This window comes from the organism of the source record quoted next, unplaced genomic scaffold, assembly GCF_019419815.1.
Source record: "Pyrus x bretschneideri cultivar Hongxiangsu unplaced genomic scaffold, Pyrus_bretschneideri_v1 Contig36, whole genome shotgun sequence".
NCBI classification, from domain to species: Eukaryota; Viridiplantae; Streptophyta; class Magnoliopsida; order Rosales; family Rosaceae; genus Pyrus; species Pyrus x bretschneideri.
Window position 1 is genome coordinate 3034569 of NW_025999679.1, and position 22898 is coordinate 3057466.

A 22898-nucleotide genomic window follows, 5' to 3' on the forward strand; every position below is an offset into this window, starting at 1 on the left:
CTCTTGACCCAATGGTGATCACTTGGGCTAGATGGTTTTCTTTGCCCAGAAAGGCATGATTTGACCGAGTCTTAGTGAAATTAGGATTACTAAGGGATCAGACTTAGACGTGGCTATGTCGAGTCCTAATTGAATTGAAATTGTTAAGGATTGATGAGTTTTGATAAGATTCAAATTATCCAAGGAATCAAAACCTACAACTGTTTAGATAAAGATGAATTACGTGCATAAAGGGACTAGGTTCAAAATCCTAGTTCAAGTCAAAGAAGCCGAGACCAGATAGAGATTGAGTTTTAGTTAAAAAGAGGTTGAAGAGATAATGTCAACGATATCCATGTGGGTGCTGATGAGGCACAATCCTATTAACACTTAACCTTGACAAGCTCAATCGTCACAATATCCACCCTGATAAATAGAAGTGGCTATGTAACGTGAAAAACCTCTTCATCTCAACACATAAACTTAAGCACTCTACATGAAACCTCGCTATACTCGAAACCTTCTCACACTTGAAAAAAAAATACTAATTATCCTAACTCTTTGTCAATACACATTCAGTTTGGATTAACAGTACTGTGTTGACAATTGACACGTTCAACTTTAATTAACATCATTGGAGCTGTAGAATCAGGTGATCAAGGAGCATTTTCAGTTTAGATTAACATCACTGCTTCTGTTTTGTTCAATTATTTATACAACTCTCAACCAGCAATGAGTCTTCGATTCATTTGGTCGAATAAGGTCACTTTATTAGCTTTCCAACGAAGCACCGTGTTCTACAAAAAGTTATTACCATGTGCACTTCAGAGTCGGCATTCAAATGGTTGAACAAAATTCATAGTAAAGACACTCACCTCCTTTGAGTATCGTCCATACAGCTTGATAATGATTCGACGCACTTACATTTTCACAAATATAGTCGAAGCTGCCGAAACCTGGTGTAGAAGATCCTGAACTTAGTAGTGAATTGAATAACCTTGTCTTCAGTTTTAGAAACCTAGGCCGACAATGTTACTGTCTTGGTCGTAGTTGCTCGATGCAAAAGTCAGTACCGTGTTTGACACCATACCACCATATCTATTCTACTTGCCCGACCGAGCTCGGTTGCGAGTTGGCACACCCGCATTCACAAGGACGTAGTTAGCTTAGTAGTTGCTCGACCTACGTGCCACGTAAGTCTTGTAATTTTTAGGGTCAACAATCCCTCACTAATAATTAATTTTAACTATATAATAAATCTTTCATGTTAGTGATGAACAAGTCATTGTGTGCCTCACTAATAATTACTGAGAGTGTGTGTTAGCAAGGGACAAAATGACTTTTTTACCCTTGAAAGTCTCTCATGCAGGCAGTGTTCTAAAAATTAGTCTAAGCAGTTGCCTAGGCGTTAGGCCCCTACTCATCGACCGACTAGCGCCTAACATTTTTTAGAACCTTGTATACAGACAACGTATGATAAATATTACAAAATGTTAGATGAAAAATTTGAAAATCTAAAATTACGTGAATGTAGAAGAATACAAATCACAAAATCCCCAAGTCCCAGCCCAAAATAAAGATTACAACCCGGGCGAACAAGGCCTGCCTGGAAAGAACCGAGCAAATGAACCAATGGGAAGGGCCTGAAAAATTTTAGACCCGGCCCAGAACCCGGCGACCCAGTATTGCCGCCAGCTCCACAGGCATGCAAGGTGGCCTGCTTGCTTTTCTGGCAAAATTTCTGTTTCTTTCCTTCTCCTTCTCTGTCTCTCTCCCTCCCTCCCTCCTTTTCCGAAGCTGCTTTGCTCAACTCAATGCTCTATAAAACCCTTCCTTTTGTCTTCGATCTCCGAAATCCCTACCGCCATGAATTCCATCAGTGAGGGAGCTCTAATCTGATCAATTCCGAAGGGAAAAGCGAAGAAGAATTCAAATCATGTGGTTTTCGTTTTGGAAGTCCAGGGATCGCTTCTCCTTAGACGAGCTCAGGTTTTATTCATTTGAGCTCGGTTTATGGCTAATTTGAAAAAATTTATTTGTTATTTGGGCAATTTAGTTGGTGTTAATGGTTAATTAGGGTAATTACGGGTCTGCTGCGTGTTTGTTTTGATTAATTTGCTTGTATTGTGACTGAGAATTTTGAATTTTAGATTATAATTTGGATTATTAGAGTTAATATGGTGCAAAGTCGATTCCTTTTGTTTTGTTTTGTTTACTGTTCTGTTTGGTTTCTGAGAAAAATGGAGGGAAAATAGGGAAATAGAAAATTCTTAGTTTAGAATTTGTGTGGATAGAACCTTATATTACCAGTGTAAAATCGTTTTGGTTTATAGTTCAGTGAGTAGATTTTTAAGCGGTGATGTTCTTGGTTGAGGGAAACTTAGATACCAAATGTTTAAATTGAGAACGACGATCTGTTTCCAGCTCTACATTAGTGAAAGGAGTGTTATCTTCACACACACTTTGGAATTGAGGGATAGAAAAACATACCTTGATATGGGGGGTTTCAGTCAAGGTTGGAGATCATATTGTGTAGATGACGGGGATACTACACTTGCCTGAATGTTCTTTGGAAAACAAAGTTAAATTTTGGAACAGCAGGAATTTTTATGCCTCTGGGTCCTCTACTGGAGTTGTAAAGATAATGTGGCAAGCTAGTTAAATTCCAAGTCGTATAATATTCTACATTTCGTAAGTTCTAAAAAGCCACAATGAAGAATACGGCTTGCTCCACGACTAGCCTGGTGAGGTGAATCTTGATTTGGAAGGGGTTCATGACGATTTACGAGTGGCCTACAATTAACTTATGAGACCTTGAAATCAAATGCATAAAAAGTTGGAACTTAGTAAAGATTTAATCTTCTCATTTTGAAGTTTTACTTCTTCTAACTGTACGATGATTTTTGGTCAATGGCGTAGCGTCTCGATGATGAGGAGGGGTGCAGGCTCTCTCTATGTACACACACACTAAGTATAGTTTCAGATGTTTACACGAATACTAAAGACGAGACCTCCTTAGGTTTTGCAATACATGACGTTGCCTTATAGTAATAACTTTTCTTATGCAGTAACTGGAGCCATCAGTGTACTCTTAAATGAGTATCTCAATGTTCCATGTTTGATCTATTTTGCCGAGAACCAAAGATCTCATTTAAGAATTCATTTGGTATAGTTATAGGTTTGAAACAAGCTACAGTTATGCCTGCCCTTGAAAAATTTGAATACGATTTAGTAGGATTATGCCCATAAGGGCCATAACTAAGTATTTGTTTTATACTTATTAACCTTTAGTTGTATTATCAAAGACTCTGTTTCATAATCTATAAGAATCCCTTTGTATGGTTTTGGTTCCTAATATCCTAAGATCTTATTTCTTTAGTCTTTCATCAAATAGATGCTTATTTTTATTTTTTCCCTTTGATGTGTTTCCAATCTTGATCCTCTGTTGATGCATAGTTTATTTCTGTGTCATTCAGAACCATTAGTCATTGGAGAACTATTGGTGTTTTGGGCCTTGATTTAAATGAATGTTATGTGATATTTTTGTGGTATATGTTTTTTTACATATATTTCATTGATGAAGCAGGTATTTAACTGATCAGCTTATAAAACTTCAAACTGTGAATGAAGTAAACAAGGTAACTGGAGTCCATTTTCTTCCTCTTTCAGAATTCTCGTTTTTTGAATTGTTTTCCTCAATGTACCAACATCTAGTCTATTTCAAGGATTTCGTTGTTGAGGCGCTGAGATCCATTGCAGAGTTAATAACGTATGGAGACCAGCATGACTCTGCCTTTTTTGAGTAAGACTTCTCAACGCTTAGTGTTGCTGGATGTACATATCATACTGTTAACGTTTCATAATGGTCTGTCAATTTTGTAGATTTTTCATGGAGAAGCAAGTCATGGGAGAGTTTGTACGTATATTGAAGGTTAGCAGAACTGTGACTGTGTCACTTCAGTTGCTACAGACAATCAGCATTATGATCCAGAACCTAAAAAATGAACACGCTATATGTAAGTTGCTTTTGAAGAAGGAACCAGATAATTTTCAGTTTCTTTAGTTGCTCCAGTTGGTTATGGCATGCTGATGGATTTGGTGCCTTGACCAATCAACTTTCTTTGCAGACTACATGTTCAGTAATGAACATATGAACTACTTGATAACATATTCATTTGATTTCCAAAATGAAGAGCTACTGTCATACTATATATCCTTCTTAAGGTTTGTTTTTGGTCTCTTTGTTGTCCTTATATAATAACTTACTGCGTACCACTATCCTTACAACTGATCTTCAAACAGTACCTTTTATGACATGTTTGGTTGGTTATGTTGTTTGATTCCACTGTATGGTCCGTGAAGAGCAATAAGTGGGAAGCTAGACAGGAATACAATTTCTCTGCTTGTAAAAACTCAAAATGTAAGTAATGATTTTTTTCTTTTTATTGTGTTTTTAGCACTAACTCGTCTTTCAAATGAAATTCACTTTATTTTAATTGTTTATTTATTTATATGAAGCAGGGCTTTGTTATTCATTATTACGAAGTACCTAATGACTTGAATGCACGATTCCTAATTCATTATTACCCAATATACCTAATGACTTGCCTATCAACCATATAAAGGTTTTCATTGTCTGACGTTACAAGTAACTGTAGGTAGTGAACTTCATTGCACATGATGAAAAACTATGCATTAAAATTGGATAGATCCTTTCGAGTAGCCTCAAGTTTTACAAAAAAAATACATTCATGTACAAGAGAGATGCAGTATCAGGAATTGAAGATTATTTACCCTTCATGCTCAAATTTTCATATTGCTTGCTTGTTGGCCACGGCCCATGACTTACAAAGTTTGTACGTAAAGTATACATCCATTAGTTAATCTCTTTATTTTCTAATTTCATAAATGATAGCCATGCATGCATCTCTTTTTGTGCATCTAGGATGAAGTGGTTTCATTTCCACTCTATGATGAGGCAATACATTTTGCCTCTCATGAGGAGAGCATGGTCCGCACCGCCATACGGGCTTTGACGCTTAATGTTTATCATGGTGAGTTTCAGTTATTCCATCTCAAGCTTAGTAAGCTTCATTTCCCCCCTGCCCTCTCTCTCCCTCTCTCAGATCTAAAATTTGTTGTTTGCAACTTATTTTGATACATGAAAGTTTGATGTGATTTTTCAGTTGGAGATGAAAGTGTCAACAGATATGTCACCAGTGCCCCTCATGCAGATTATTTTTCAAACCTGGTTAAATTTTTCCGAAGGCAGTGCATCAATCTAAATGCATTGGTTTCTGACTCTACAAAGTAAGAGTCCTAGGTATATTCTGATTTTACTTTAGCAGAATACAATTATTTTCTCTAAAAAGTTTCATTGGAATGTTGAAACAGAAACCCAGGTGCAGAGTCTGCAGACACAACCACATTAATTTCTACTGCTGTTGATGAGATCGAGGACAATCTCTACTATTTTAGCGATGTTATTTCTGCAGGAATTCCTGATGTTGAGTGGTTAATTACAGATAACATCTTGCAGCTTTTGATATTCCCACTGCTTCTTCCTTCGCTTACCATAAAAGCTGTCGAAGTATGGATACATACCCATTTTGTTTCTTCTACAATTATAAAAATGCGACGTGCTCTTATTTAACCTTTGGTGGCTTGTAAATCCAGGGAATACAAATTGGTGCTGCCACGTCTTTGTACTTAGTTTGTTGCATCCTGCGCATAGTGAAAATCAAGGATTTGGCAAATACCATTTCTACTGCTCTTTTCTGTCCGTTAGATGCTTTCTCTCCAGAGTCTGGAGCTAAACCAAATGGCCATACATCTTTTTATGGTTTTGCACATGAAAGTCAACCGCCAGGCAGTAATACCAAGGAAGGTGTTGGAATCTTAAGAGTTGACGTGCCAAACGAGTCAAGCTCTCCCCATATTCACCCAGTGGATGTTACAAGAGAAAATGATTATTGTGATTCTCATTTATCTTTGAGGTAACATAATAACATTGATTACAGCTAGTGGCGGATCCAGGATTTGAACCTTGGGGGGTTCCATTGTTAAATATATGTTTTTTATATAAGAACAGTGCACAAAGCGTGCAAAAAAATTTTAGTTTATTCACTAAGGCATTTTACTGAACATTTTGCGAGCTTCTTGTTGTCAGCCAAACCATGTTGTGCCTATGCTGAAGCAATCTAATGAGTGGTATAGAGATAATTTGTCAAGTGTTGTCGATGCAACTTGTCGAGATATGCCTAGCATACATTATATCAAACATTTAGTGGGCACAAAAGGGATCCGTACAAAACATTTGGAGAATCCTTAGAAGACATTCACACGTATATTTTTCGGACACCGGGTGGTCCTGGGACCACCTTGGTCCCTATTTCCATCCGCCCCTTACAGCTGGCTTCAGAATTTTGATTGCTCAGTTAATTATAGAATAATGAGTGACAAAGTTATTATTCTTTTGGTTTACTAATTTTGTTGACAGATAGAGGCTGGTCAAGAGCTCTTGGTTCTTGACTCTCAATTATAGTTAGAACAAGGCTCTGTTCTTGTTGATAATTGTCCGAGGAAATCAACCCTTTGACTCTTTAGATCATCTATGGCTTCTTGCACATGTAATTCTGTAAAACAATCTCAGTAACATCACTCAATGAATTGGCCTAATCCTAGATCTTTTGGGTCTGCTACATGTAGGGCTGGGTTCGGTTTGAAATGGTTCGGTTTTTTGCCAAAACCCATGTAGCCTACATGCATACTTATTCATAGATTATTGGGATCTTCTCATGAATTTTATGTGACCGTTCATCCAACCTAGAGCTGTGTGTCTGACTAAATCATTTTCAGAAATATCCTTTTTATACGCTTCTACTAGACTACCAGTGCCATTCTTGGGCTTCATATTTGAGCTTCTATGAGTAATGAGCAGAATTGCATTTTATGGCTAACTTTTTCACTTGTTTCCCTTGTACTGTCTTGTTTATTGTTCATCATGATGCTAATCATCTGTGTAGGGAGGCTTTGATTTATTATATTATGAGTGGGGATGATATAGAAGTTGCTGGTTCGTTAAGTGTACTGGCTACTTTACTGCAGACAAAAGGTTATATTGCTGATATACAGATTTCATAGCAACTACGTTTTATCACTTTCTTACCAAAATGTACTTCTGTCAAATTAACACAACTGCTTCTTGTCACCGTTTCTTACTAAAATCTACGCCTTTCACATTCACACAAATGTTTCTTCTAACTGTTTCTTACCAAACATATACTTTGTAGAATTGGATGAATCAATGCTAGATGCTCTTGGAATTCTTCCTCAACGCAAACAGCATAAGAAACTCCTGCTGGTATGCCTTTGTAAAGTTACTTTGTGAGACTTTTCTGCTTTAAGATATAAGTAAAATTCCTAGGACCAAGAGAGTTACTAGAATGTTTGGTATCTTGGTCTCTTGATGACGTAGATGACATATTTAAGGAAAAGCAGACGTTTAGTGGGGTTTAGGTGAATGCTAATGGAGAGGGATTATTGTATGTAACTTGGTAGACCCATTAGTAGCATCATTCAAGTCAGCTTGATAATGTAGATAAGGAAATTTTTGAAAACCAAGACAGATTTCAATTTGGAATTTGAAACACCAAGTCAAACTTTACAAAAACCACAAATGTAGAACCAAACTGGCCACTTTGGTTTTGAATGGTTGGCTTCAGCAGTTGATTTGGTTTTCGTTACTATAATCCCAAAAGATAAAAAGGAGAGTTAGGTAGAACCCAATTAATGTCCCCAGATTACAATATGACTTGCTTGAGGTATCGGAAATTTTGTGCAGCCATGCTTATTGTGCGTTTTCTTTTTCTTTCCTTTTGCTTTGTACAGACTTCTTTTGCAACTAAGCTCCATTTGGCCACCTTCTTTATTAAGCAATGATTTTATTTTTGTTGTCCATAGATGCGACAGCACTGTCCCATTTCCAACCAAGGAATTCAAACAAGAATCCTAGATCTCATTATTCCTCTAGTTTTTCGAAATTAGGTCACTATCGAGGAGTAATTAATCTCCTCTTTTCAATTTACAATTCTTTTCATTTATGTTCCTACTAACTCACAAGAGTTGTAACCATGGGAAAAAAAATGATAGCTTGAAATGGATGTCCAAATGATTTGTATAATTGAGTGTATATAAAATTTACCAGATGGATTGGGTTAGCTGCATGTGTTGCTTTCTGAATTACTTGATATTGGCCTGAGTTTTTACCACCACTTTTTTAAAACTGCCCTGCCTCAATGTTTGGTTATTCTTCTGGGTCTCTTAATCTATGTATTCTCTTTTTGAGGTTTTGATGCTTTTACTTAAATCTAACTATCTAAATTATATGAATGAAAATGCTACTGTATTGATTAGTATGCAATAATTGCAATTTAATGCATTGCTTGTTTTATTATTGCAGCAAGCTTTGGTTGGTGAAGTCTCAGGAGAAGAGCAACTTTTTTCTTCAGAACGTAGCTCATCGAAAGATGGTACTGAATGTGGTAGTGAGCTTGATAGTTGTCTACAAAAGCTTAAGGTAGTCATGGTCTCCCTCTCCCTGTTTCTCGTGGGAACAAATGGAAAGTTTTAGACAACTCGGTGCAAAGTGGTGGGCACACTGCCCTTGCCAACTGGGCCTAAATCACATCTTCCTTGTTTAATAAACTTTTAAGTTTTTGTTTTATTTCTGAGGAGAAAAGAAACCTTTTTTATTCGAACTCAGGTGCAAGGTGGTGGATACACTGCCCTTGCCAATTGGGCTGATTCACATCTTCCTTGTTTAGTTAGTTTTGTGTTATTTTTGAGGAAAAAAGAAACCCTTTTGTTTTCGTTATTAGTTTTTTGTTAGGAAGAGGGAAAATACAGTTTTTGGGGGGCGGCCCGGGGGGGGGGGGGGGTGTGGTGGGGTGGGAAGCAAGGCGAATAAGGTGGTGTGAGGGAAGGGAGGAGGGAAAAATAAAGGCGAAAGAATGAAGCCAAAACTTTTATCTTTTCAGTTTTTAATTTTCTGTAACACACCATATGTATTTCTTCCCCCACCCTTCATCTGTCCTTTTCTCGTATATTACCTCTCTATATACAACAAAAAAAAAGTTTCAATACTAGTGATTTCGTCAGTGACTCAGTTGTATGTAAGTACAAGAATGTGTGTTCAATTGTTTCCAATTGTTCAGTGCAGTTTAAAGAACTTAGGTTTCAAGTTTTATTTGTAAAATAAAATTTTGTGCACTGTCATCAGCAGAGGTTTTACAAGTTCAAAAAGTGATGTTTTAGTTGTACGATATAGTTTATAAAGCTTAAGTTGCCTAGTTTTATGTAAAGGGTTCCAAAATTTCAAGGTGGGTAAATAAATTAATAACTGCGTTAATCATTATTTTGTAACACAGCTTTAAATTGTTATGGTTATTCATCAAGTTCGCAGCTTATAAAAGTTCTATGATTTCCAGTTCTAGAATGTTTTCTTTGTGGTTATTTGTTTGTTTACATTGTGAGTTGTTGCCTATCATGATAATTCCTTCATTGGTTGGTTCACTTTATCTTTTTTATAATCTACAGGAGCAGTTTGGACTGTTGTGTTCTTCTCTGGAAGTGAGGACTAGCCCTCAAGTACATAGATTTCAGGTAATTGGGGTAAAAAATTTGAATTTAATCGAATGTTGAATCTTCAGAACAGTTTCTGTCAAATGGTTGGCCTCGTTGAATCTTTTTGGTTAAAAAATAGGCCCAGTTAAAGTTAACTTTGGTGAACTAAATAAGATGAAGCACCAAAAATCCCTCAGTGCAAGCCAACGATGATTTTTAGACCATTTATAATTACTCTCACTCCTCTGTGACTTGTGGCAGTTTACATCTTTTAGAACTTTTAGGAAACTAACCTCAGGCAAGGATTTTTTATTTGAGTTTTACTTCCATTTCTTTTGGTTTGTTTTGCAACTTAATTCGCTATAGTATAGTCTTGTGTTCTTTAACCATTGATAGGAGATTCTTTTAAGGTTATTAACACGTAGGCATAGTTACAAGGTAGAATAATAGTTAGTTGTCACCCTAATGACTTATGCTTTTGAGAAACAGTAGTCAACTGTCAAAATTATAAATGATCACAAGATTTTCCGAGTCTGCTGCTGGATCCTCCCAACTTTTCTTGAATTCCACAGGCATTAGTGATGTCGGAGAGGTCTACATGTGAGATATAGAGTTCAATCACTGCCTCCAATAGCTTAAGCTGTTAAGATTTGAGCCAACTACTACTATATATTCTAACACTTCATATCATGTGAAGGTCTATCTATACCACTAGAGAGTTAAAGATACTAAATTCGACATTGTGAGGCTGTATCTGCAGAGATTTAAACTCATGATTTCTTGTTTTGAAATTATATTAAATTGTTCTGGTTTAAAGTTATGATTTCTTACTTAGAGGTTACTTTAACTTTTTCTTGTTAACCACTGTTCCCACAAGTTTAGATGCTTGGATGTGAGCCAGCTGTTGTGTGCATAATTTCATTCCTTCTCTTTAATCCCTAAATTTATACAATAAATGTATATATTTGTGGATGCATTTATACAATAAGTGGCACACACAGATCTCCATTTTCCCCTTGTATTATTCAATTGAAATTGCAGTCTACTTTTACCTGTTTTGAAACTTGTAACCTCATTTTATTTCTGGGTGTGCTACCTAGGTTCTTGATGCATTGGTCAGTCTTTTTTGCCGTTCAAATATATCTGCAGAGACATTATGGGATGGTGGTTGGCTTTTGCGCCAGTTACTTCCTTATAGCGAGTCAGAGTTTAATAGCCATCTCAAGGTGCTGAATGTAAGTTTTCATTTCTTATGATAGAAAATGATATAAGAACAACATTCTATCTTCTTTACTAAGTTTCATTTTGTATGACAGAATGATCTTCTTTTCTTCGTTTCCCAAAAGAGTAAAATATATAATTAGTCCCTGAACTTGGAGCCTAGTTTAGGATTGGTCCTTGAACTTAAACTCCGTTAATTTTAGCCCTTGAATTTGATAAAACGTGCAGAACTGGTCCTTTTAATTAACACTGGTAACAATTCCGTCTAAAATCACCATGTGACATGCTCAAGCTTCGTTATAGGGTATTTGGGCTATCTTTAAGAAGAAAAGAGAACAATAGAGAGAGAACAAATTAGCGAGCTGTTATATTATCTTTCTTAATGGATTACAATAAGGCAGAGTATCTGATTGAACTATTGTCTTTGATTTCTTGGTATGGTATCAAATGGTGTTGGTTCTTGATCTAAAATGGAAAGAGCCCAACCTCAGTATGGAGAGGGGTTTGGAGGAGGTGCAACATGAACCACGAATTACCCAGCACTCCCCTTGTAAGTGCGGCATGGAAAATGTCAGAAAAAAGAAACGGAAACCTCAAATCTGGAATCAAGAGTCTAATGGGAAAGGTTCCTTTTTCTTTGATTACCGCATGGGAATAGATGTGTGAGCGGATTTTAAGGTGGGAGATGACTCCCAAGCTTTGACCTGCAAGTCCTCCTCCGGACCTGACCTAGGGCCACTTCTCTGGTCACCGGGCAACCCAATCCAATCCAAATGCACCCTGAATAATGTGCAAATTTTGAGCTGTGACCTGTTCTTTACCACATGGGACTCAACGGTGGAGATCTCACTTACAGCTCCACCACTCCACCTTGTGAAGCTCATGTGTGTCACATGGTGATTTTAGACGGAGTTGTTTATGATGTCAATCAAAAGAACTAGTTTTGCACGTTTTATGAAATTCAAGGATCAAAATTTAACGTTTTTTAGTTCATGGACCAATTCTAACCTAGGCTCCAAGTTCAAGACTAATTATAGATATTCCTCTTTCCCAAATTGTTTTAGCTTTTTGATGGTAATAATTAGTAGCTGCCTCTTAAGCTGTTGCGCCGGTGGCAGTTATGTAGGTCCACAAAGGGCCAGCCGTGTATTATGTGTTTGGTGCTTCTGTTGGTATATTTTTTGGTTGATTCAATCTTGAGTAGAAGTCCTTGGTGAGATGAATTTAAGTACTAGGACATTTTTACTCATTAGTCTTCACAGTTACACATGTTATAATTCTGACTCTCATCTTGTTCTTTGATGTATTTGGCAATAGACTAAACTGAGCAAAATAGAGAATGAGAAACACACAAGATTTATACTTGTTCGGCAGAACTTTTGCCTATGTCCAGTTATGGTTTTTTTGGGTAGAGAAACCACCTCTTCTTTGATTAATAGTAGCGTATACAATAATTTTGCAAACCTTATCCTCTCTCTCGGCTGTCTGTTTTCTCTGTGTTTTCAGCCTTGCCGCACCTTATATATAGATATAAGGTGTCTATAATCTGATTAAGTTTCCTATTCTATATGGGATAGGAAAGTACACTTTCTTTCCTGTTCCAATTAGGCTTCTAGGATTCCGAATCTAAATTGTACAAGAAAACTTAATTCTTTCGTAGTCCTTTTAGGATAAGAATCTGTGCACCTTAGCTTTCCTAATACAATCCTAAACGAAATAGGACACTAATATCAATGCCTATTCCTAACAACACGTAGTTTGAATTGGGCTTAACATAACCATCTAGTGATGCCATTGTTGTGGTACAAATCTTTTCTTATCATGTTCCTACATTGGTTTTTCTATTGTTGTGCAATACTTGTGAAGGTTATAAAAGTTTTGTTGTGACTATCACATTTAAGAATGGGAAAAGCAAGACAAACTTGGGAAATCGAAAACAAGTAATCAAGATAAACAAAGAATTTACGTGGTTTGGCTATGGTGCCTATGTCCACGAGGCAGCAACAACAAACTTCTACTATATTAATAATGAGTATAACGAATAATCATGCCAAGCCTCTAGGATTACTTGATGAGAAACCTGAAAGAACAAGAACAAGAAATACCTCTTATCTCTTTTCGTTTATCTCACAGACACTTTACCCTTACAATATTCTCTCACTCTTAACTCCTTAAGTGGTATACAACTTATTGTAGTGCTCCACTTCAAAACTAGTGCAGTAGCCCCTGTATATAGGCATAGTATAGGTCATCTTCAATAAGGATTACTAATCGTAATTGGAATCTAGTTATGAATCCTTCTCCAATTGAGAAACCAACTCAAACTGGGAAAACCACTCCAATTGGGAAAACAACTTAATCCGGCTATAATGTTCAATAGACTTAAGACAACTCATGGGCTGGAAAAACCCAACAATCTTCCACTCCTGGGAAGGTATACCAAAGTAGGATTGCTCGTCTTGATCAAACTCCGGTTGATCGAACTCATAACCAGCCCCCAAATCCTCTTAACCAAACTCCCATTGATCAAATATCTCATAACCAGGTGTTGAGAATGAGTCATCAAGATAAACAAGACAAACTCAGAAAATCGAAAACAAGTCATCAAGATAAACAACACCAACAATTTACGTGGTTCGGCAATGCATATCAAGGGGCAACAACAAACTTTCATTGTATCAACAATGAGTACAACAAATAATCTTGCCAAGCCTCTAGGATTAAGACTTGACGAAAAACCTAAAAGAACAACAAATACGCTCTTATCTCTTTTCTTTTTTCTCGCACACAGTTTTGTGCAATAGCCCCTTTATATAGACATGAGAAAGGTATTTTTCAATTAGGATTACTAATCCTTATTGGAATCTAGTTATGAATTCTTTTCCAATTGAGAAACCAACTCCAATTGGGAAAACCACTACAATTGGGAAAATAGCTTAATCCTCTAAGACTATAACTCCTAATCGACTTGGGACAACTCATCGTGGGCTGGAAAAACCCAACAAGCTTATCCTGGTAGGACTTAATTGCTTTAATGGAATTGGGATGCTTTGGTCTCTTGTTTGTGTGTTTGTAATATCTGTCAGGCCTTGTAGGTTTAGGAGGCGCCAATAAAGGGTTGACATTTGTTTCTTGAAATTTTCAAATTTATTGATCTAACTTTTCGTCGTTTTAGATTATGTAGGAGAATGCTTCTCCCACTATGGAAATTTGACCTGGAATAGGATGTCAATCATAGACAAATTATTTTCACATCTCTCGTTCCATCCATGGAGGATAGATGTAGACTTCCACATAAATAGAACAACAATGCATAGACCCAAGTCCTGAGAAGAAAAAAATCTCCTATTCTTGTTCAATCCAAGTAGAATCCATGTAAAATTTCTTGGATGTAATAGACATGACCATGTTTACTTATACTGTTTTTCTTACACAGGATTCATATAAGAACTGTACCAGTGCTCTTCTCAAGGAGACTAGAGGAGTCTGGCCAGATCTTCTTGTAACAGTCCTTTGTGATGAATGGAAACTCTGCAAGAGAGGTAATTCATGTCATGTTTTGTAATGACTAATGAATTGGTTGTTTGAATGTTAACTGATGTTCTTTCGGAAATCTGTAGCAATAGAGGCCTCCTCCCCTCGGAAAGAGCCCAAGTGTATTCTGTTGTCATCTCAGAGGTTCTTGTCTGAAGGTAGAACTGAAGACCTGTTGTGGATTTTTGAATTGAAGGACTTTGAAACCTTCAAGGTTGTTTTGAGTAGGCTTTCAGTTAACGCGTCTGTTTTTTTCTGATAGATGGTATCACAAGTGATTCATCGTTTGCTGCTGGTGAAAGGATGTGTGAGTTGGTCAAGGTTTGTGTTGGGAGTTGATACTCTATTACAATTCTTAAATAAAGAAATAGAAAAAATAAATTATAGAGTTATATAACAAATACATTAAACACATCATACATTCGTATTTTGTGGTGGTACCTGAAATGTTGTTCTGGTTCTAACCTTATCATACTTCAGGTGTTTGTACTCCTACATCAACTTCAAATTTTCTCACTTGGTAGAACTTTTCCTGAGAAACCTCCTATTAACCCTCCTGCTGATGTTTTTGAAAATTCCCGTGCACGAAGCGCTGGCCTAGATGCTGCAGGTCCAAAGCTTGGCACTGAGCTAACGCTTGGTGAGTTCTCTATCCTGTATATTTTTATACCTATATAAATATGTATCTTTCTAACTTTTAGCACAACTTCATACAATTATTTTATTTCTAGAACTTCTTGTATTTCTTGATTAATTCTTGTTGCCATATGCAGTTGATGCTGTGCCTTGTAGAATTGCGTTTGAGAGGGGTAAAGAGCGTCATTTTTCCTTTCTAGCAATCTCTTTGGGTACATCTGGGTGGGTTGTTTTAGCTGAAGAATTACCCCTAAAGGAGCCTTATGGAGTTGTTCGTATGGTTGCACCTTTGGCTGGTTCCAATGTAAGTTGCGGCTTTAGTGCCTTCCATGTCCTTTTTTCTACTTTGGTTTAACAAATTTGTGAATCATTTATAGCATCAGTACTTCCTTTAGATTCTATTCCTATTTTATGTAATAGTTTTTATTAAATGTATGCCATCTTCAATATGTATATTACTCCTAAGTCACTCCTCTTTACAGTTCATATTGGTAAGCAGTACCCGATTCTTTCTGTTGAAGGTTTGTAATTATGATTTCGTTTACTTTTACATTTCAAACTTTTCGAGGATGCTGTTGTTTCACATTTATCTAATGTCTTCTTTGTTATTTCCTTCAGCCAAAACCTGATGATAAGCATTCAAGATGGTTACACTTGCGAATCCGTCCATCCACTTTACCGTTTGTGGAGCCTGCCAAATATGGTGCCTACGGGAAATCGAAGACAAAGGCCTTGGTTGATGGAAGATGGACCCTAGCATTCAGGGACGAAGAATCTTGCAACACTGCTTTGTCTATGGTTTTGGAGGAGATAAACCTGCAAAGCAATGAGGTAGAGAGACGATTAAAAGCTTTACTTGACCTCAAAAGCTTAGTAGAATCTTCAAACTCTTCTCAAGGTCCTCGAACTTCCTCTTTTCATTCAACACTTTCTAATTCTTTTTAGGCCTCCAACTTGCTTTAGTTTCCCAATAATAGGTCGCTAACTCGCTCTAAGATCCTTTTTCAAACCTCCATCCTAAGTCAAATAGATAAGTAAATACACATCCAGTTGCATTGATTTCGCGTGTTGGTAGTAAGGGGGTTGGAAGACCAAGAAGTGAGCTATTCGCGGGGTGGGAACATATTATTTTCTTAGTCACCCTTTGTATATTGTTGAAACAACCTTAGGTATATACCGTGAAATGTAGATTAGTACCCTCATTTTTGTACCATTCTTTGTATATTAGCTTTCCTTGTCCTGATTTTCAAATTTACGAGTTTTTTCCCCTCGTTCTTTAGCAGATCTGACCCTAGGTTTTTACTTCCATAATTAGCTGTCCCGGTAACAACATTGTACAAATGAGGTGATTCCAGAGCAAGGCTTTTTGTGTATCTGTTTTCGTATGAGATTCAAGATCTTGTGTGCTTGTGTACGCACGTTTATGTACAATTCTCTTAAGCCGGTTCAAGTTGTAAAATTTGCAGATTTTAACGATAGAACTCCCGTCTCTCAGGTGATTGAAAATAATCCGACGCTGTAAAGTTCACGTCTTCTTCCAATAATTTGTTTCGTGATCTTATACGAGCATCTCTAATCACTATCAACCTCATTCACCAAATAGTTATCAATCACCTTAACACCGCTCGAGGCTTGAGAGTTGAGCCCAAAACAAGAAAAACACCGAAGTTTAAGACTTTTCTTTTTTCTCTAATGTTTTAACTTTATTTTTAATTTTTTGGATGAATGATATGATAGTGTTAACCTTAAAAACTACCAAGCCTACGTGGTGCGCATGCCGAATAGCTAATGAGCTAGCTACGTCATTCGGTTGAAAGTGAGGTGTGCAAACTCGAAGACCGAGCTCAATCAGTAAGTGAATGAATATGGTGGTGGTGTCAAACGCAATGGTTACTTCTCTATCTTGCGATTGCGGCCAAGAAAGAATCTGTCTTGGCTTATGGGTTCTAGAGCCTTAAGACAAGGCTCTTCACCATGAAGTTCATAAATACTCAAAGGAGATTAGTATCTTGATCATAAATGTGGTTTGGCCGTTGGAATGCGGACTCTGAAATATATTTGTAAATAGCCAATCATAAAATAGGTTCGGCTTTCAATATGCCGAACAACGTAACTTGGTAACACCTCACTTCACTGAAAAAGCTAATGAAGTGACATCTTCCAACAAGGACTCAAAGAACCCTTGTTGATGGAGACTTGGATGGGTAATCGATTGAACTTAGAGTAGTGCTATCTAATACAAAATGTAAGATGCTCGACGTTTGCTTGACTCTGCAGCTCAAGCGCTGTTAAGTAGAAACTCTAAGATGTCGGTTGTCAACCACAGTGTTAACCAATACAAACTGTAAGATGTGCTTGACGAAATTAGGAAAGTTAGGGTTTTTCTCAAAGATGAGAGGGTTTCACGTAGAGCGAGAAATTGCACATCACAAATTTGTGTGTTGTGTTGAGTTGAAGAGGCTTTGAATGTTGCAAACCCTCTTCTATTTATATGAGTGATTTTAACAGGTGATGAAGTAAAGTTCGCTCAGATTGTATTTCCTCAGCACTCGCTGGCCCAAAATATCGGATAAACCTGATTCGGCCACTCCCACTAGACATAGGACTTTGAACCTAGTCCTTTCTTTGTAATTAATTCATTCCTTATTCTAATCAAATTTGCACCCAGATCCTTGAAATATTACGACTCTTAATAATGATGTCTTGATCTTCGAAGACTCCTAATTGAATCAAGATTCAGCCGAATTTAATCTTGATCCTCAAAGAATCCAACATTGACTCGAATTTGGTAAACCCACCTTGGGTTGGGCTTCCATCCCAAAAGATTTGGGAATTAAGAGTTTGTCCAACTCTAAGCCAAGCTCATAATTCTAAGCCAAGCTCATAATTCTAAGCCAAGCTCATAATCATACTCGGCCCAAATCCATAATTTTGGGTCCAAAGCTAGTTACTAAGATTTTTACAATGCAATGACAACGACATTGCAGTGAGCTACCCGCTCCTAAATAGTGAACTAATCAGAAATATATAGCGTCATTGTTATCTATGTGCGTTGAATCTGAAACCTCATCCAAATGGAGGCAAAAACCATTTAGATCAAAATTGGTTGGTCGTTAGACCATGTCCAACGCATAGGGCCTAAAGCCTATACTTTAGGCCACAAATTTTTATGATTTAGACCTAAAACAGTTTTAATTGTCTCATTCTCTTTTGCCATTGGCATTGCCATCAATGAGAAATTTTTCTAAGTGTATTCGATTAAGTACTCTACATGTTATAAAATAAGTGGAGAGATACGAAAAAATATATCATTTTCTCATTTTTCTAAGTGTATTCGAGTAGGTACTTTACATGTTATAAAATAAGTGGAGAGATACGAAAAAATATATCATTTTCTCCATTATATTATGACATGTGGTGTGTCATTTGAATACACAAGACTTGGAAAAATTTCTCAATCATAATAGCTAGGTAACCTTGTTGACGGATGATCATTTGCCCCTTTTCTTTTGATGTACCGGCTAAGACAAATCTATTGAAGAATGCAGTACAAGTTTAATGCATAATTAACCACATTTTTGCTTTCAAACAATTAATCCATCGAAAACCTCTTTTGGAAACAATTATTTAGCAAAAGTGCGCGGGTCCTTGATGGTGAAGAACGGCCTACCATGGAGGAAAATGGGGCTCGTCATCATTAGTAAACCCAACTAGTGATTAGATAAATGCTTCTTTAGAAATTCTAGTAATCATTTCGACACTTCTATGGAAACGGTGAAAGGTACATTGGCAAATAGCAAGAAGAATGTGACACTTGCAAAGTATTAAAATTGAATCAATTAATTAAACCATTTGTACCATTCATCGTTGAGATATATGATCTATAGCCTAGTAATACGATTAGTAAATGTAATAGACGTAACATTACTCAAAGTAAGCGATCTTCTACTATTGGACGAAATTCTGAATTCTCATTTTACCTTTTGGATGTTAAAAAAAAAAAAAAAAATTAAGTGAATATCAACGTAATAAAAAATAAAATTAATAAATATGATACACATAACATTACTCAAATTGAATAAAGGTAATGACAGTGTTTTGTTTTGTGTTGGTGACTTCCTCCCCAACTTAGTAAAGGGTCATTATGCATTTTTGGCAATACTCTGTAATGTTTCCTATTATTTTATTTATTTGGGCTGAAAATGTAGTCAATTTGTTTGTTGGTACAAACCCTAACCCTAGTAGGCTTTTCTCCCTTATTTTGTTCACTAAATTGTATGGCTTTATGAGTGAGTGTTATTTATTTTTTTTTAAAGGAAAATTAATGAAAAGGGTTTGAAAATTTTGAGTTTTAATGATAATGATAAAATAAAGGGTAAAGTGAATAGTACCATAATTGATTTTTTAGTGTAAAAATATGGTTTTTTGTTAAAGTAAACAATACCAAGAGCTTTTTGTTAAAGTTCAATTTTTTTTTTCGGTAACAAGAGTGAGTGTTATTATCATCCACTAATTGTATGGAAGAATATATGTTCATCATTCCCCTATAATAGACCACTCTTTTTTGCTTAATTGAGACAACTTTACTAAAGAAGGGCAAGCATTCATAATTTCATAACTTCACAAAGATGAAAGCTATGATCATATATGTTCAATCGTACGCAGACAGACCCCACATCTCCGCCGTTGGATACAATCATACGGTTTGGTATTATGAACCCTTTTAGGTCAAGGTAATCATCTTATCTTATCTTATATGTATATAGAATGCCAATGGAAAAACGCACAGAGAAAAACAGTGCACATGAGGACGAAAATTTTGGTGTCATCGGCTTCAACAAAATTAATTGGATGAAAATACCCCTCGGCCAAAAAAATTTCAAAGCATGAAATATGACTGCATAAAATAATTCAAGGGTAATTTGGTAAATTTATTTTTAAATAATTTTGTCATAACCAGGATGAACAGTGCACATGCAGCCAAAATTTTGGGGTCACGCATGGTTGGACATGACACGCTGTAAGTCGCACATGACACGCTGTGATTCATTTAAAACGTGTAAGTCGCACATGACACGCTGTGATTCAAAAAATGCCTTCTGCACTTGCGTGAGTGCATGCGTAAAGGTTAGTAATATACTATTGCAAAGGAAAAAGTAAAAAAATTGAAGCATAAAGTGGAATTGGCTTTTAGTGGAGACCAATCTTTGTTGTTTTGTGAAAAAGAAGAAGAAGAAGAAGAAGAAGAAATTGAATGAATATGTATGAATGATTACTCATTTTTTTCATGGCATAATGATCGAGATATTAAGGGTTGGTTTGACATAACTAAAATTATTATAAAACAGTTTTTTAACAAGTTGGGGTTAAAATTGTGTTTGGTATATAAAAAATAGGGAACATTTGAAATAGGTCCAATATGTTCAATTTTGAAATATGTTCAATTTTTAGTGACTTTTGACTTTTGACTGTTGAAATAGGTCCAATTTTTAGTTATTTTTTGTCAAAATCATGGGTCCAAAACAGTAGAAAGCAGAAACAGCTTTATCTCTACTTCTAAAAACAACGCTTTTTCCCTAGCACAATCCCAAACTAACCCTAAGAGGCATTGATTGTGGTCACAAGAATGTACATAATTACAAGGAAAAAGCTTACCGTTGGTTCCATTATGATTGATAATTGGTGGAGTTACTCTGGAGTTCATCTAACTCTTGTATGCAAGTTATTTTGGCTGATTTGATGGCTTCTTTTCCTTGCTCCTCTAGGAAGGATTTAGTGCAATGGTTACCTATGGCTTATGCAAATTTTACTACTGCCTCTGCTTGGGATCAACTTCGACCTTCGGGTCCTAAGGTGGCCTGCTCTAGTTTGGTTTGGCCCGGTTGTATTCCTAGAGCTAGCTTCATTTGTGGCTAGCTATTAAGCGCAAATCATCTACGCTTGGTTGGATTAAAGCTTTTGCTCTTCATGTCAATCCTTCTTGTTTTTTCTGTGGGAGTAGGTTTGGATCCCATGCTCATCCTTTTTTTGAGTGCCCTTTTTAGCATGTAGTTTTGACGCTCTATTTTGCTTGCTTGTGACATGCTTTGGTTGAATCGTACATGACCCTTGTTCTTAGATTGTGCTAAATTATATCTCACCACTGTGAGGCTTTGCTCTCTGGTGGCAAAGCCTACTGTTGAGAATCTAAATATTCTTCATAAATGGAACTTGGACCATGTTAGGTGATTGTTGTTGGTTTCTCTTGCACTTACGATGGTTGTAGGTGTTTTGTTTGCTCTCTGAGCTGCTCTTTTTCCCCTGTTGGCTTGTTGTATTGGCCTTAGTCCCTTCTTCCTTTTCTAAGATAGTCGTTATTCATAAAAAATAAAAATTTGAAGGAAAAAGAAAGTGGTGAATTTCATTATTAGTTAAAGTTTTTTTCTTCAATTCACAGCACTCTAGGTTCAATAAATTTTATTTATTAGTATTTACAACCAATATTTGTTATAAGAAGTAAATATCTACTGGTTTGAAGCGCTCTGGTTCAAAATTCTTCATCTAGTGATATTTGAAAATTCTATTGGTATATGTAACAATAGATATTACTGAATCATAAGAATTGTTATTCTTCAGTTTTGGTTAGAATTGTTAAAAAGTAATTTCTATTTAGTAATACGTATTGGCCTTTACTCTTTTTTATTTTTTGGTTTAATTTAAAATAGTAATATCGCTTGTAAAAATAGAAAGAACCGAGGTGATATAACCTGTCAATATCAAATGTCATAAATAAATTGATCTACCTATTGGTCCTTTTGATTCTTAATAATGTGAATAGTCTGTGTTTTAGTTCTTCATTGCAAAATATTACGGACAACCAATACAGTTGGGCAAACATTAAAATTAGAGTGATTTTTGTTTTAAAGAATGATCTTTAATGGAAGGCTCAGAAGCTAAACGTTTAAATTGTTAAAATACATAACAAAAATTGGATCTACAAGAGGATCCGATCCCTAGCTCAACTCAACTTATGAGGAAGTTAATAGAATTTTGATGCTTTTAGCTGCTATGGTTAGTATTTGATTTTTGCTCACTTTAAAAGCTGAAAGATAATAAAAATATTAATTATTTAGAAAAGGTCATATTTAGCAAAAGAAAAGTTTGGTGGTGACTGGTGAGTGGAAGTGGAACTCACCTCCCAAGGCTAGGAAATCTTCCACTTTTGATAATATTTGATACTATAGTTTAACTTAATCTTTTTTCCAACCAAATATTGAAATTGTTGATGTCTCGAAAAGTAATCATTGCTTGGGCACTCTTTTCCCTTCCTTTTCCCTTATAGATTCTTTGTAATTAATTTAGTATTACGATGATGTGATGATGAACAAGATATAGTAATTAATTTTATCTTGCAAAGGAGAGCAATAGTAGTTAGTAGTATTATAAAAGTGTGAAGTTTGTTAATCTCCATTTAAAGTTGTAATTGGGGGAGTAGGCAAAGTAAGCTAAGTAAATTTATAGTAATTAAATTTATATATTTTTATAATATCACAAGAATCAAATCTCTATTTTTTTTTGTTTTTTTTGGTGAACGAATCAAATTTCTGTTAGAACATGGCAAGGAATTGAACTGCGGATTCGATAGACTAGGCTAGATATGATACATAAGATAACATTTTGTAAAGGAAAGATTTGCAATATATGTATATATTTATTTAAGGACTGCACTCCCTCAAAAGCCTAAAAAGGTTGGTTGTGTATAGCGCTTGTGACTTGTGAGTAAGCATGCTTGCTGAAAGAGTACGTTGGGAATTTGGGATTATGGTTTCACATTCAGTTTGATGATTCGGGACCATTTCAACGTGCATGGCTGGTACAAACGCACCCGAACATATACACACCTAGATGCTAGAGTGAAGGCCATA

The 22898-nt window shown here is 36.1% G+C and overlaps 1 protein-coding gene across 6 annotated transcripts; it reads left to right on the forward strand.

The window, feature by feature from the left end:
• Positions 1–1692: 1692 nt before the first annotated feature.
• LOC103950464 (protein TRANSPARENT TESTA 9) lies at positions 1693–16478 on the forward strand. 6 transcript variants are annotated; one of them, XM_048591971.1, is made up of 23 exons: positions 1693–1968; positions 3566–3617; positions 3705–3781; positions 3862–3995; positions 4107–4203; positions 4342–4399; positions 4925–5033; positions 5166–5289; positions 5374–5381; positions 5505–5569; positions 5656–5975; positions 7005–7093; positions 7272–7342; positions 8441–8557; positions 9577–9642; positions 10704–10838; positions 14261–14366; positions 14445–14516; positions 14621–14679; positions 14839–14998; positions 15132–15298; positions 15477–15515; positions 15613–16478. In XM_048591971.1, the coding sequence occupies exons 1-23, from the start codon at positions 1916–1918 to the stop codon at positions 15937–15939; spliced, it is 2505 nt and encodes an 834-aa protein (XP_048447928.1). In that variant the 5' UTR covers positions 1693–1915; the 3' UTR covers positions 15940–16478. The 6 variants fall into 6 exon arrangements, with proteins under 6 accessions (XP_048447928.1, XP_048447926.1, XP_048447929.1 ...); XM_048591969.1 differs by having other exon boundaries at positions 1694–1968; positions 5374–5569; positions 10704–10829; XM_048591968.1 differs by having other exon boundaries at positions 1695–1968; positions 5374–5569; positions 15613–16444.
• The last annotated feature ends 6420 nt before the right edge of the window (positions 16479–22898 follow it).

Excerpts from the sequence above, each read along its gene's own strand:
- LOC103950464 (XM_048591968.1), top strand. The coding sequence starts at position 1,916 with ATGTGGTTTTCGTTTTGGAAGTCCAGGGATCGCTTCTCCTTAGACGAG. Across the intron at positions 7,094-7,271 it reads TACTTTACTGCAGACAAAAG|AATTGGATGAATCAATGCTA; the intron begins GTTATATTGCTG and ends TATACTTTGTAG. Across the intron at positions 14,517-14,620 it reads TCAGAGGTTCTTGTCTGAAG|ATGGTATCACAAGTGATTCA; the intron begins GTAGAACTGAAG and ends TTTTTCTGATAG.